The sequence below is a fragment of the Xiphophorus maculatus genome, chromosome 6 (assembly GCF_002775205.1).
Source record: "Xiphophorus maculatus strain JP 163 A chromosome 6, X_maculatus-5.0-male, whole genome shotgun sequence".
Lineage (NCBI taxonomy): Eukaryota > Metazoa > Chordata > Actinopteri > Cyprinodontiformes > Poeciliidae > Xiphophorus > Xiphophorus maculatus.
The window spans coordinates 15,406,944-15,423,228 of record NC_036448.1 but is presented as its reverse complement, the minus strand read 5'-3'; the positions used below and the strand labels follow the sequence as shown (position 1 = coordinate 15,423,228).

Below are 16,285 nucleotides of genomic sequence, written 5' to 3'. Positions count from 1 at the left end.
GTAAGAAAATAATTTCGACCCCATAAAAATGAGCAGCAAGGCTGAAGTTTGAGAGTTTTACAGACCTGCTTGGGTTGTCCAGATTCCGACCAAAACCACAGACCTGGGCATGGCCATGGCAAACACAGCGACCACCAATGCTGATGTCTTTAATACTATAAAAATACTATCAGCAAATAGAGAAATGTCAGCACAAGCACAAACAGGTAGATCTGTCACATTTGACAAATTTGAACAGCTCAGGAATTCATGGGATGAACTGACTTAATATTTCCAATAGATTAAAGCAAAAAAAAAAAATTTCCTAAGATGACAAGTCTTTATGAAATTTAATCTTGAATACATCTTAGTGTTCTGTACCAGCCACTTAAAATTTGTACTCTGCTTCTTTTAATAGCCTGCTATCCTGAGCTTTAACCAGAAGTGCTATATCTCACACTTGCAGACTGAAAGAGCTTTCCAAACCTGTCGCTATCAAAAAATATTCCAAAGATGACTTGTCACACTCATCCAGACTTGGTTCTCCACAAACCCTAATGGGTCAACAGAGGAGTGTGAATGTGTCAGCAAAAAGGAAGCTGGCAGGCAGGAGGTATAAAACTAAACTTTGTCCAAATGGGAAGCTAAAGGATGCCAACATGTCACATTAGTGTCAGGTTGTACGGTTTGTGTCATACCCTGCGTGTGACGGTGGGGTCTCTCTGGGCTTTGGAGATCAGGTGGCCTAGGAGAGTGCTGGTGCGAAGAAAGCGCAAGCGAATGTTTGTGGCCTTCGTGAAGTCACGGAGCACTGGTGAGTATGTGAAGTTTTTGGAGCCCGGACGGCCGTTTATCAGAGAAACCACAATCTGGAAAGTACAGCGTTTATTTTAAGTGAATTGTTGTTCAAACTTGTCTAGCATTTGTTGCCAGAATATTTCATATTTCACCTCTCCATTCTCCAAAGGTATGATCCGTGAATACTCTGTGGTGCAGATCTGGTCATCATCATTAAAAATACGACCATTGGGTTGTTTTCCAAATGTTTCAATGCACTCCCGTTTTGAATCTAGTGAGGTGAAGAAAAAAAATCAAAATGTTATGGTTAAATTATTGACATTTTTCATAAATCACAATTGTAGCAGAATACCAAATTATTCAAGGGTGTTTAATTATCAGAAATGGATACATTGACATAAGCTAAATATTCAGGGTTCAATGTCCATGAAATAAGTATCTCTATCTGAAATTATAATATAATAAAGTCCAAAAAGTGACATCTAAAAGATTGTACTCTGTTGGCATGTAGAAGAATAATCAGTGTGTATGGTATTTATTCATGTCAGTACAATTTGAAAAGAGACTCAGAACCTGTTGGAGGAACTACATATATCCCTTCTGGTTAAACAAAGCCTTAGAATCCAGCAGAATGAAACAGGAAAGAGGGAATCTATGGGTTTCCTGCACCTGTTTCAAATAAGACCATTTTTACAATACTTTGCCCATTTAGTCTTCATCACACATTTTTCCACGGATGTTAAACAACTTTTATCTTCTATGTGAGATTAAACTAATTAACAAGGGCATGTGCAAATAAGCTACATATTAAGAATAATAAGCACAAAAGGTAGAGCTCAATTTTAATTTGTAGGGAATTTATTTGGAATTAACTTATATTCTGCCAAATCTTTTTCAGAGGTATAACTATTTTAAGTAATACTGTAGAAAATCTCAGAAATGTCTGCGATAAAGATAACGTAGTCTAATAGGGAATAAATCATTTAAGTAAAAACATTGCTGAGCTCAGAATAGGCCATACATTTACAGGAATTTGGATCAAGTGCACTCAAAGTGAAAGGCTGAGAGTGAAAACCTAAAAAAATCTCTTTGTGATAGCGCCGAGAAATATAATTCATAATACCGATTTGTAAAGTAAGCAAATAGAGTTGCGAGCAACATTTTTGTTAGCTTTAAATCTAAAATTGTAGAAGATTCCTCCATATATGCATCTTTTATTTCTATGACTATTTTCCCTTCGTAATGACATGCAAGGTTTACGGTAGAACAGTTGCTAGAAATTCAGCAGCACTGTCAAATTCAAGCCAGCAAGTCTGGGATCCCCAATTCACTCAGTGTTGGGAATCCCATACATATCTGATCTCTTGGTGTCATTGTAACAGAGATTGCCCATAATATACACAGTTGGTCCTCTTTTTTTCTGCATATTTATTTTTTCTGTCACTATGTCTCTTACTCTGACCGCCAAGTATAAAAATCTCCTGAGCAGAGCTAGCAGACAGCAACCACAAACCCAGAATGAACAGCGCTGATCTCTATTCGCATTCTGACTGTGTCATGTAATTTCTTTCTGCCAACTCCTTATACATAGTTGTCCCGCCTCAGGTTGATTCCTTTTTACTCAAAGCAGCACAATACGTTCGTAAAGCAGGAGCAATGTTTTTCTCAGTTTTGTCCATGCTTGAGTAATTGGAACAGCACTGAAATATCTTGAGTAGAATGATCAAAGAGTCATATCAAAACAGAGCTCCAACACGCTGTCGTCAGCCTAGCACTTCAGCAAACTTCTCCACATAAAAATATCGGGTTCATTACAGGCAGAAGCTGTATTCATCGAGTCTGAAACCTCAATTGAGACAAACTATCTATCAAGAAAAACAGATGCAGTCTCCAGAACTTCGTATGTGTAAATATAATTTTTCAATCCAAATCTACTTTAAAACATATACATGGCATTGATTTTAATGAAGTACTGGACTGAGACTCTGTAAAAGTAGCTACGTATTTTTAAATAACTAAGACCAGCATTGAGCAAAAAAAAATAAACACTGATCGAGGCATCCCTTAATTAACTATCGCCCCTTTAGGCCTAAGTCTTTACTTAACTTGATATCAATAAACACTGAGCACTAATCAAGGTCTCACATTAGAGCCAGGCTTAAGTCCTGTATGCTAGTCCACTAGGGTCAATGATAATAGCAGAAAAGGTCTTAGTAGGAATAAAAAGTCACATTGACTCTTGTGTTTTGAGGATTTCTTACCTCTTATTCCAACCAAAACAAATCTTTTATAACTCTGAACAATAACTGCAGCTTAATATAATGTGATTAATGTTATATGGACTGGTTTTGTAATGCACAATAACGAAATGACATAGACCACGCATACACACACACGAAGTAAGGGAAACAATGACAAACATTTCCTGTCTTAAATCGTCTTAAGCAGATAATCAGTGTGCATAGATTAAGCCTACGCCCCTAATCACACATATATCCATCTTCACAATATTTTTTTATGGCAGACAGTTTAACTTGTCACTGCAAGAAAAATCTGGGCATTATTAAGATAACAGCCCTCTTTTGGGCTTTTATAATCATGGGGTTTGACTGTACTGCATCACTTGATGGCTTTATAATATTTGCAACACTTTTGCTCTTGCCTTTGTAACATATTAAAATACCAACAAGAAAAACATTTAATCCACACAAAATCACTGTGTGTCTTTGATGCAAACTTATGAACAGTTTTTCTTCTGTTGATTTAAAAAGAAAACCTTTTATAGAGAGGAAGTGAAAGTGAGTAAATCTTTTAGTCAACTTACATTACAGAAAACCATATTTTAAACAGAGGGATTTACACTTACGAGCAAAGTACTGCCAAGGGGTAAATTTTCTCCCATTGTCCACAGAGCGCTCCAGCACCCACAGGTCAGGACGAGGTGAATTAGCAAACTTGATTAGGATGTATGCCACATGGAAGAGCTGAAAATCAGAGCACAAAGAGGCGTCTAAACAAAAGGCACTCACTGCTCACTGCTCAGAGCGGATTTTGGCAAAAGCCTCCAGTTTCCTGAGTTGCACTGACTCTACAGAGGAAAGGCTTGGCTTTGGGCTCTACCAGTATTCTTATTTCCGTTCTTGGAAGGGATACAAGAAGTCCCAGTACAAATTCGTCATAGTTCTTTTAACGTCTTAAACATCAAATGCACAAATAAAAGCTTGTACTGAAACAGTTTCCGGTCTTGAGAGTGTTGTTTACCTTTAGCATTCAGCCAGAGCTTGGCTTACAGGATATTAGCATGGAGTGAATGCAACTTCTGCAGGTGCAACCATGCTAGTGGAAAGACATTAGCTAAGCCCACCTGATTCGAGTTTGTTCTCTGAAGTCTTTATCTCAACCCCAAATCAAAATATAGGGCCCATACAAGGGCAGAAGAGGGGGAGTCAGTGAGTGTTTCTATCTGACTCCTTATGCTCACTGAAGTGCATTTCCTTTGCATTTCACCAGTATCATTACCAAGCACTGAAAGGGATTGACTTAAGGTTGATTGGCCATTGTATAGCAGTCCATTTTGTTTGATCTTCTGGGATTTGGCATTACTTGTTGTAAAGCCCGCCACGTGACACCTGTAGTGTCAACAAAAAGCTTTACCTTCACCTGACCACGCCCCTGTTACGTTCTGTAAGCCTGAGATGCAGATTGTCTAAATTAGTGCATAGCTTGGTCTCAAAACAGATGACGAAGTGGGAGTATGGGTACATGCTCAGTTTTCAGTTGATGAATGGAAAGGTTGTAGGTAAAAGACATTTCTATAGACTGTCTCTTTTGACAAGGATGAAGGCAGGCCCACACTCGTCTAGCATCCCTCAGCGCCAGAATGAAAAGCCCAGCGGGCATTTGAAATATTCAAGTATCCATCTCTCCTTGTATGAGGCAAGGAGTTGGGTTAAGACTTCAAAGAAAAAGAAAAGCACAGCAAAGCCTCGGCTGAGGAGTCATTTACTCTTTCAAAATTACCCACAATTCTGAATGAATTCCTCTCCCAATCCTGGAAGTGAAGGCCTCAAACCTAAGCTGCTGTTTGACTGTTGCATTGTGAGCAAGTTCAGGGATCAACTGCTAAACTGGGTGTCCATATTTATCATCACAATGTGAACACTAGCTCTTACCAAGTAAATCATCCGGTTCCAAATCAGGAGCAGACCTTTATCAGTCTTGAAGCCCTCTTTGAACGTGACGTCTGAATGGCATGTGTTTTTAAATTAATCAGGGAACATTTCCACCCACATGCAACAGGATGTGCAGATAACTAAAAAAAGACATGAATGGCGCACACGAGAAGTTGTCTAATAATAGAAGAAAGTGACCAATATTGGTTTGTCTATTTTGCTGTGGACTGAAAGAAGTTTAGTTCACAAGAGCTGTGATGACATGAAGAGAGGGCTTGGTGGTAGTAGGTTGGAGGAGGATAGAGTGACAAGGTGGGTAGCAAAGGGGTAGGAGTGACAAGAGACGTGCTGGCTGGCATGCAGACCCATCTCAAAATTCCAAACATAGCAACACATTCCCCCTCTGGTCTAATGACCCCAAAACAAAGCTTGGCACTGCTTCCAGAAGCCCATCACTGACAGCAACACAGGATTGAAAACCTTTCACACTTGTTGCTGTAAAGGAGACGACAAAAATACATGTTTTAAGCCATATAAAAATGTACAGAGCTTTGATGACTTAGCTGGTTGAACTTGTTTGTTTCTTCATGTAGCAATATCTATGTTGGAAGACTCGTTCCAGAACACTCTTTGTGAAACGTTGTGTGGAAGAAAACATATATGGTATATTTGAAGTATTGCGTCATCTGCCTACACACACATATGAACCTGAGTGGCAGCCTAGTTTTAATCCATGGAGTTTAACATGATGTTGGCCCAGAAGCAGAGGTCTGTTACAGCTTTACAACTACAGCAGTTTCAACTCTTCTAGGAAGGCTTGCCAAAAGCTTTAGGACTGAGGTTGTAGGAATTTATGACCAGTCTTCCAGAAGCTCATTTGTCAAGTCAGACTTGATTTGATCCAAGTTATTAAAAAAATGCAGCCAAGTTTAGTGTATTGTCCAAATTGGTTTTAAGAGGTTTCTATCTAAGAAATTGAGTCCTTAACTCTCCAACAAATCCCTCATACTGAGAATACATGGAGCGGCAAGGGACATTTTACTGAAAGAAAAAGTTTAAATCATAAAAAAAAAAATTCTTAATCAGTTTTCCTATTGTTCTTCAAAGAGAATAATGGTTTTAAAACTCTAAAACAGAAAGCCCTATAACTCTACTGCTGAAAACAAATTGTTTTTCTTGATCTTTCGATCAGTAATATGTAGAGTTGGTGTGTGGCCACTCATTGACATCAACAAAACAGAACATATGGAACAATTTTACTGCAAAGATAATCTGTGAAGGAACTCCGAGGATATAAAAAGCTGACAAAACAAATTTAACCTTAAGTTCCTGTGGTGTCCAAAGTCAATCCTCGAGGTTCAGAATCCTGCAAGTTTTAGATCTTTTCTTGGTTAAACATACGTAAGCCAAGTGATATTTAATTAGCTGGCCCCTACAAATCTTCTGAGATGCTCAGGAGGTAGCTGAACCATTTGGATCAACTATTTTGCAAGACACGGGTATATTTTGATTTGTAAAATGGACCACAAAGGCAACATCCACAGTTTAAAAGGCAGTGACCCACAGTGGAGTCTTGGAACCCCAGAGGTGAGAGATGCTGGAGCTTATTGTGCAAAACTCTAACAATTATGGTCTTTATAGATGAGGACAGTCTTCATTTTAATCATAAGAGATCTGAAGTTTTGTGTTAAATGTGTTCCTATTTTCTAAAGCTAAAACATTTATATACTATATACTGCAAATAACATTTATACAAGTCCTTTATAAGGATACATAGGATGATCTTCCTGTAATCTTGGAAGAACGATCCCTGGAGCATGTCCTGGCACGGCCTTGCTTTCTCTCCAACTACATCCTGTCAATCTAAACACACACTCCTGAACTATGTCCAGCACATTTGGAGGGGAGGGCCTTGAAATATTGTGATGACATGCCATGCACCCTCAATGGAGGATTCCATTGTCATACAAGACTTTAAACACACTGACAAGTTCGTGGCTAATAGACTTGGAAAACACTTGAGCTGAGCCCCTGTTACCCAGCATCCACAGCAGCTCTGGCTGTGAGTGTTGCACAAAGAGGTTTAGCATGAAAAAAGGTCAGGGTGTTAGCTGTGCCAGCCGTAGACGGCCTTCCTCGCCTTTAGTCATGCTTCTTAAATTCTTGACCTTCTTGTGCCACATTACTTCATGTAAGGGGTCTGAAGACTTCTCCTTGCATGTTAAGGACAAGAAAGCCATCAGTGTCCCACAAGACCAAACACCATTTTTAAAACTCTACATTCAAATTTTCCTTCCACATTTCATTCATAGTAATGTGAAATTTAAATTTGATACACAACACGCGCACAAACGCACACACAAATCCACCACTCAATAACTCCGCTAACCCTCAACATTTTCTCCTGTGAATGAATCGTCAAATATAAAGCAGAAAATTAACTTCTGACAGATATTCAGTCCGAGTGATGTGTCAAATCTGACAAGTCATATGACCTCCAGCTTCCCCCTAACTTATTGGAGTAGCACAGGAAAAGCTGGATCTAAACAACGAGACCTTGCATTACTTTTGTCTTACTTACTTTGATCCAGTCATTTCTGCTTCTTTAATATGTTTACTAGAAATGCATTTGTATTCAGCCCCTTTTATAATGACACCACCGAATGAAATGAAGGGAAAATGCAGTGAACTCAACTGTCCACAGATATCCCCTGATTAGATAAATGGCTTCCACCTGTGCGTAATTTAATCTTTTGTGCTTTAATCAGCGAAGCAGTCAAAAGCCCATGATAACGGAGGACCTGCACTGATCTGCAGCCCAGATGGACAAGCTGCTAATTATACACCTAAGAAATCTGACTCTTAATAGAGGAGTGGTAAAGGCAACACCTTGGTTGAATAAATACTACAATTAGTTCAATTTAGGGTTTACCACAAGCCTAATCTATAACTTGTGAAAGTGACGTATGGCCTTCAGATCTTTTCGTCGTTTAATAAAAAAACTGTCAAATACGAAAAATATTTTGTAAACCCAACCCCTGATCCAAGCTGACTGCGCTAGAGTGACTCTGCAAAGAAATTTCAGAAATTTCTGTTCTTTCTGTTCTGTCTAAGTATACAAGCTGGGAAAGACATACCACAAAAGATTTGCCAGCTATAATTAAAGCTGTAATGCATAGGTTCAGGAGGCTAAATATGTTCATCTATTATACAAACATATCACCAAAATATAGTGAAGTTTATGAAAGTGACATGACAAAATATAAGAAAGGTTTAAATGATATGAATGGTTTTGCAAGGCAGTGTAATCTATTTATTTTGAACAAAATGATCAGCTATAACATAATCCAAATATGAAATTTTAAAATCCATCATTAAGACAATAGTTTATGCAACAACTAGTTTTTACTCTATTATGAAAAGGCAGGTGTAATAACAAAAACTTTTGTTATTAGCTTTTGTCTAATAACAAAAGTTTTTTTTCTTGCTCACACAAGAAAAAAAAAGAAAAGAACGGAAGACACAATTAATCCCTAAGTTATGAAGACAAGGTTGGGAATGTTAAAAACTTTGAAGAAATTATTATTATAATCTTGGAAAAAACTTCCCTGCAAGTATTTGCTTTTCATTTAAACAGTAAAAATATAAATACCAACATGTCATTTTAACTTTTTCCTCCATTTTTTTCCAGTAAAAAATAGAAATCTTTCTTTGTTCTTCTCCAAACAAAGGCTTTTATTATGTAACACAACAACTCAAAAGCAAAATGTTATCTGTTTTTAGTTGTTTGGGACAACTTTGCCTCTGTCCTGGATTACAGGTCTAGACAAAAGTTTACCAAGCTGGATAATTTTAACATGTTTATTCAAGCATGACCTTTTGCAAATCAGAAAAGCACAAGAGGTACAAACAACACAAATTGCATTCAGTGCAGATATGGTTTGTGACAAAAAATTCTCAGTGTCATAGATAGCAAAATAGTCATAACAATTACAACAAAGTCATCAGAAGTACTGTCTGGAAGACTGTGACCTAACCTTTGATTGCACTATGAGATATTATGTACACAAAACAACACATCCATTCGTCTGTTTTCTGTAACTGTTTTGTCTCATTCTGGGTCACTGGGCCGGGGGAACTATCCCAGCAGTCAATGAGCAAAAGATGGGGGTGGGGGGCTCATCATGGATGCTGGTTGATTATAAAGGCAACACAAAAGCACATGAGACAAAACAACTAAATACACTCACATTCCCTCCCAGGGTCAATTAAGAATCACCAATTTACCTACCATACATGTTGTTGAAGTGTGGGAGGAAACAGGAAAACATTTAACATACACAGGCAAGACATTGTTCTAAAACACCATAGTAGAGTCATATGGACATAGTCAGCAACAAAATTTGGATATGATGTGGTGTTTAGATTATACTCAATTAATATCAATAAAATAGCCATGCCGTCTGTATGTCTCAGCAAAAATCAAATATTTATTTATTTATATCTTCAATACATGTTTCTAATTTAAATGAAGTATATTGTTTTGCCTGTTCATTCACCATGGGCTCCTATAACAAATCTAAACCAGGTAAACTCCACATCTTCAGGTAAACATGTATGCATGGAACATCAAGTATAGCAACAGCAAAAAGTTTACAGGGTTCGGGTAGCCCTAACCCTATCCCTAATAGCAATAACGCAGTTGGGCAGGAGAGTTCGCTCTGAGGGGGGTTTAGCTCTCCTACAAATTCAAAACCCCTGTTCTAATAATCTTTTAGATTTTTAGATAGATTTTTGTATTTATTTATTTATTGTTTGGTTAAAACTGTTGCCTTACACGTCTCTGGTTAAAGCATGTTCCTCTGTGTCATTGGGAGTTTTTTGTGCTGGTTTCCTTTTACACACCAAAGTTGTGTGAATTAGTTTGATTGATGATTCCAAGTGAGTACGTGGGTGTATGGCTGTTTCTCTTGTGTCCTTATGTTGATCCTGTGATTGATGGGTGACCTGTCCAGGGTGCAGCCAATCTCATGAACCATGACCCGCAGGACAGGCTCCAAGCCTCCTGTAGCTCTAAACAGAGCAGACCTCGTATGGAAAAAATTACTAACTCGGAGAGCTTCCAGAATGCTCATAAGAGGATACACTAAGTACTTGTGTCTACTTTCACTGCAGTGCCATCTAAGGAAACAAAGATAATTTCTCTGATTACCTGACGATATTATGAAAAGGAAAAAGTATTTTGTCCCAAGATTACTAAACCCATCCCCATGTCTTTTTGAGAAAGAATCAAGAATGCTCTTTCTTAACCCAGGGATTTATTTTAGTCTTTTCTGAGATTTTTTTAATGCATCAATAAAGACTTGAATTAATACAAAAAAGCTGTTGGCATCAAATGCAACTAGCAAATATATCTACATAGATTAAAATAAATAGACTTTATTTGCAGTTCAACTGCAAATAAAGTTGCAATACCTCTGATGACTTTGTTGTAATTGTATGACATACAATATACTGCAGTTCAGGTTTTTGTGTTTGAAGACAATGTTATTTTTTCATCAAGATTTGACACATTTTTCAACATTTTTGGAAAGTTATTTGGCATTTTAACAATTTTTCCTTTCATTTTTGTTCATGGTTGTAGTTTACAAGTTGTTTTAATTTCCATGACTGAAATGGGAAAATATGTCAAATATATACAAGCGACAAAATGAGCACAAAGCACCGGAGAGTCATCCGACTGTGAAAAGCGATGATGTTCAATTTGGAAATCCAAAATTGGGTTTTGAAGCACAACATAGTAAGCGGTCTAGTTCAAATTTGAGTTAATGAAGGGAAGATTTATATGGTAATTTATCTAGAAAATTAGACACCAAGAAAAATGTTTCCTGAGAAGCTTGAATAGCTAACAAATAATAAAAAACGAGTAATAAATGAGTAAGAAGCCATAGCAACTTCTGATGGAATCCTATAAATACCAAACAAAAAGCAGTCCAAATTTATACATCTCAGCCATAGCTGTTTTTTAAATGCTTGACATGTTCAAAAGAAGCCCAGTTAGGTGAAAACCTATCCAATCTGGCAACACTGGCTGTGTAGTGAGTCCAATGTTTAGCACCAGCAAAAAAATCTGTTTCAAAACAGTAAAATTCTTGCAACATTGGGATACATATTGTAATTTTAGCTTTGGTGTTGACCAGCAATGTTACTCTGATGTCCATTGATGTGTGTTGGCATGGTTTTCTTTTTGTTTGTTTTGCTTTGTAAAATAGTCTACTTTATGTTACCAAGACATTCAGTGTTTCTCAAGACACAATACTCCAACTCTAACAGTCTATATGTAGTCAGTTTTCTGTTGTTTGGTCCTAAAATAATCTCTTCAGGCTAATGCTAAACATGTGATGGAAGTTAAAATACTGATTTATAATCAGGCAGCAGCTGCAGTCAGACGTTCTCCCAGTCATTTGGCTCAAACACCAAGAAGAAACTGTTCCAGATGAAGATAATGAAAGCAGATGAAACATGCCAAGGAAATGTTTAGAAAGAGCAGTTATTGATTTAACAATATCTGCAGACATCATCACATGCTTTATATCACGCTCACAAACAATAAATGTGACACTCAGTGCTGGTTGTTTACTTCATGCTCAAGCGATGTTTAGTAACTAGTGCATAGATTGCAACGTGTTCTCTTTTTTCCAAGTTTTATTTGAGTTTTTCTTTAAATCTAAAATTCCAGTTTTGCTCAAAACCCTTAAGCAAAAGTGTTTCCAATTTAGAGATTATTTTCATGGGAGATTTAACTTACACATAACACATTTTCTGCGTCGATGCTCTTAATTGTAAAGATGCTCACTACACCTTTTTTCCATGTTAACAATAAGCAGCCACACATTCTTTCGGCACATTATGGTTTATTTTGGTTGTTTAAAACTCTCCTGTAAGGCTTAGAGTGGTAGTGTGCAATTTTCAATATACAATTTTTAAAACTGAAAAGAACAAATAATAATAACATAAAGAAAAAATGAAGATGTGATTCCCTTGATGGCAAATCCAATTAAACCAAAGAGTCGTTCAGCTCCAAGAGCGTAGTAAAACTACAACTGACTAGACAGAATGTGAGAAAGCTTCAGCTAGCTTGATGAGAGATCAGAGAGCTCATATAAAAGGAGAAGTGGCATCAATTTCTGCTGGAGTGAATCAGTCTTGCAGACAGAACATTCTGTGGTGGGGTGGAGTGGAAGCACACCCAACATAATCTCCACCCCGTGGCCTCTACTCCACACCCCCCCACTTTGCAACAATGCAGTGTACAACTGTTTGTCTGCCTAGAACAGGTGGGGCAAAGTAGGGATAAGGGGGGAGGGTGTCTGGTATATTTTCTCTGTCTCCATGACAGAATTTATGTGGTAACAGCAGAACAGTTGGCTAAAAGTTACAAGAGAAATGCATGTAGGTGTTACAGACACATAATGATCACTCATGTTTCTACTTGTTTGCACTTTTCTTTTAAAAGCTTTATCCTGCAGCTGCTCAAGAACTTGCACTTCATTGTTCCTTTGTGCTAAATGCTTTGTAAGTAAATGGTGTGATGTATACAAAGCAATGTAAATTAATATATAGAACAGGTGTCAATAACTACATTTATTATTAAATTCTTGGTTAGCAAAATTCTCTTTAAATTTTTTAATATGTGAAATACATTACTTTCAAGTTACCTAAGCTTACAGCTTGATAAGGGTGTGCTATTTAAGATACACCTTTGTCAAATAGGTCTAGGAAAATGGCTGTTCTCCTAACATTTCCCATTGCATCAATGACTGCGTCAGAAGACCTGTGACCAGTGATTAGCATGGCCATGTACCAATTGATTGAAAAGGCCTTGAAAAGGTGAAAAGATCCCACATTAACCTCCACAAACTTTTCCACACCGCAGCTCCGGATTTAGGTGGAGCCTCAGTCCAACAGACAAACGTGAGGCGCTCTTCAGTCCAGGCTGCAAATGGTAAACACACACAGTGGCTGTTCAGGGGGAGCAGTAAATATCTACTGCGCCCTCCCCTTCAGGCTGCCCCACTAAACACAGTCACTTACATCACCTCAATTGTCACTGCAATAATATGTCTAACAGCCAATTTGGTCGCTGGGCTGAGCCAGCTGCACTGTACCTGCAAATCCTTGCAACAAATCACATGTCTATGGCAAGACTGACTGGATTTTCGACAGTAAATCGCTTGTTTTTGGCTCATGCTCTCATGCTTTTGGCTCAGGTAGGTAGGTAGTCTGGACCTTCAAGTGAATTCCAGTGCACTGATCTATGCCAACTACAAGAAATAAACATATTTTGGGATTTGCTGGGAATTTCAGTAAAAACAAGCACTCAAGTGGTGCAAACACTAATGATTGTGCTGAAATTGTACCTCACCCACTGTTTCCTGCTTAGCGATGCTGATGCCAGTAAGTTGTGGGTCAGGAAACGTAGAGCATCTTGTCTCATTCAGCTTGCAGCACACATTTACTGATGCCATTTCAAAATTAGAAATATCACATTGGAAAACCAGAATGTTATTGCAGTTGTAGTAACAGCACATATGTACACAACACATCAGAACCTCATGCTTATTGAAAGGCCCACTCAATTTTTTTATTATTATTCTTTATTTCAATAAATATACATTAGATAATTATTGTTTTGTCTTGTTTTAGCTATCTTTGTTAAAACAAAACTATCCCTGTTATCTAATACTTACAACTTTGGGAGTGATGCAAATAATGTGCCATCTTTTTATCCTGCTTGTATGTGCTCATAATTGTTTTTTGTTCTGCCACTTTATCCCCACAAAATTACACCACCTTTCTATTTCTACCCATTTATCCTGTGAAAAGAGAGGGCCAGGTCATTTTCAATGAGGCTTTATGAGAACCAAAGCTTTGTGACAGCAAGAGAGCACAGAAAGGTTGTCACACAAAACCTGCCTTGGAGGACTCTAAGCACAAAAGGGGGCGACAGCCGCAAATAAAACATTCAAACCAAATTTGGTGGGAGGTGCACCCCTGAGAGAGAGGATTAGGTTCCTGGGGAATGTCTCGAAAATTGAGTTTTTCAAAGCTTTGTGGCGTGGAGATTGCAGAGTTGTGAAAAGGGCCAAGTTTGTTTGACTAACCTGGATTTCAGAATTCCCCTCAAAGTTTATTACACAATCCAATCAGAGATTTTACAATATTTACATCCTCTAAAGTTGAACCAACCTTATCACGGTCAATTTTTATAACAAATAATTAGCAAATCATAAAAAGAAATTATATTTTGGAATCTAGCCAAAGTTTAGAGCCAATAAACGGTCACAGTGAACTTCAAAATAAAGTTCATCTTTTACCTTCAAAATGAAACACCAGTACAACCCAATGAACCTGAATCAACAAGTTTCAATACCACATTTTCAGTCAGTCTTCTGCTTTCATTCGATGAAACCAATCAGTTTAAACTCATCAAAAAGGAGACATACAGCAGCGAGCCCTGGTATGTTTGTCTCACATGGTCTACTCTGGGTTCACTCAGGCAGATAAGCACGTGTGGTCATGGCTCCTAAAATACATTCCCAAGAATAAAAAAAAAACTGAGTGAGCGACTGGCAGTCTGAAACAGGGTGTAAATGTTTAGTAGAACAATGGCTTACCTACTGTGCCCTGTAAATAGTTTAACAAGTGCTAAATTTTCCAAGAATAGGACCAGGCGGTTTGATGCCTGTGCAATGAACTTATTAAATGCTGCACAGATATCTGTTAACCATCTTTAGATGTGGGAAATATATATCGGTAATGAATCCTGCTGTTTGTGAACTTCTTTTTTCTGAATGGGGCTTTTTAAATAAAAGAAAAAAAAGAATTTCTTTTTAGGTTAGAGAAAGAAGACAGAAGTCTAAACTCTTTATGTCTGTGCCAGATAAAACACAAAGTCATTTCCTACTGCATGTACACTCAGTAGTAGTAAGAAAAGTAGAAATGTTAGCTTTTCAGAAGCTGCCCAACATACAGCCCAAAGTATTGTTGTACCTCCACAACAATACTTCTCAATGAAGTTTGATAAGTTGCTGCAATTTCCTCTACAATGTGCAGACTGAGGACCACAGAGGTCACTTCCAGATTGAAGAAGGGATTTGTCATGGGTCATAGGTCAAAGGGCAAGAAGGCACAAACAGGGAGCAGCTTGCATACTCACATTGGCATTTATAAAGGACCATTCAAACTGAAGGAAGTTAAAAGATGGATCCTGTCACAGGAGGAACTTACTATGGCACAGAAAAATATTCTAAGCTGATTTTTGAAAAGTTAACATTACTTTTTAGAGACATTTTAATTTTATATATAGCTTTGTAAATCAAAAATGCAAAAATGGTTTTACCCAGTTTTCTCTAACTTTTTTTTTTTTTTTAACAAGTACCTCCATACTGAAAACCACATATTCCAAATGCTATCAGTGCACACATTTTGGTTGATGGATATAGAATAATTATGTGTCCTGTTTTTACTCAAAAGTAGAAATTTCCAAGTTCAAAGTTGGAAAAATGTTTAGGTAAGAACACGAAAAAGTCAATATTTTCTCACCAGCCCAGACTAAATAATCCAATATGGCTGCCCTACATATAATTCTTAGAGATAATTTAATAAAAATAACGATCTTTCTCACACGCAGTTCTGATGGTTCTGACTGTAAAAATGTTGCTGCAGTGCAAAGGACAAAAAGCAGAAATGTACATTGTTGTAACTCTTAAAGCTAGTGGTAGTTATCCTAATCAGTGACTTTGTTTTCATAGTTGTATTTAACATGCTTAAACCAATCTGTCATTCCCAGATTGGTTTCCTGTCATCCAACAGCAGTTTGTGCTGTGAGTTCTTGAATTATTATCCTCAGTTACTGACGACGTAAAGATCAATGTGCTTGAACAACTCATTTTTATGGTGCTGACTAATTTTACACCACAGTCAACTCATTCATATTTACAAGCAAATAATCATTAACTAAATTTTATCTGACAACCAGTTAAGAAAGCCAGTAGCAAACACAGTATATACGTTCTCTGAGTGAAGGCAGATTTTTCTTGGTGTTTAGCAGAGCAGCTCGAAACATTTACCACTAAATTCAACTGATACTTGACAGAGTTGTTTGTCTTACACTGAGTATTTGCTTTGGACATTTGTTTTTGTCTTTTAAGGTGCTCCTGTGGCCATATTTCAGCCTGAGGTATTGGAATTTTCCCCCAGTGTATTATAAGCCTGTCAGGCCACCAGGTTTTACTTGTGCCCCCACCAGGCTAAGTATTGCTTATTTATTTAGG

At 37.5% G+C, this 16,285-nt stretch overlaps 1 protein-coding gene across 2 annotated transcripts in view; it reads right to left on the bottom strand.

The window, feature by feature from the left end:
- The window catches only part of lama3 (laminin subunit alpha 3), a 73,949-nt gene that overhangs the window by 53,247 nt on the left and 4,417 nt on the right, over nt 1-16,285 (bottom strand). For both annotated transcript variants that reach the window (XM_023335028.1, XM_023335029.1), the window contains exons 3-6: nt 3,644-3,761; nt 930-1,048; nt 678-848; nt 66-166 (exon numbers count right to left, since the gene is read on the bottom strand). In XM_023335028.1, the coding sequence (XP_023190796.1) occupies nt 66-166; nt 678-848; nt 930-1,048; nt 3,644-3,761 (509 nt within the window). The remainder of the gene's footprint in view (nt 1-65; nt 167-677; nt 849-929; nt 1,049-3,643; nt 3,762-16,285) is intronic.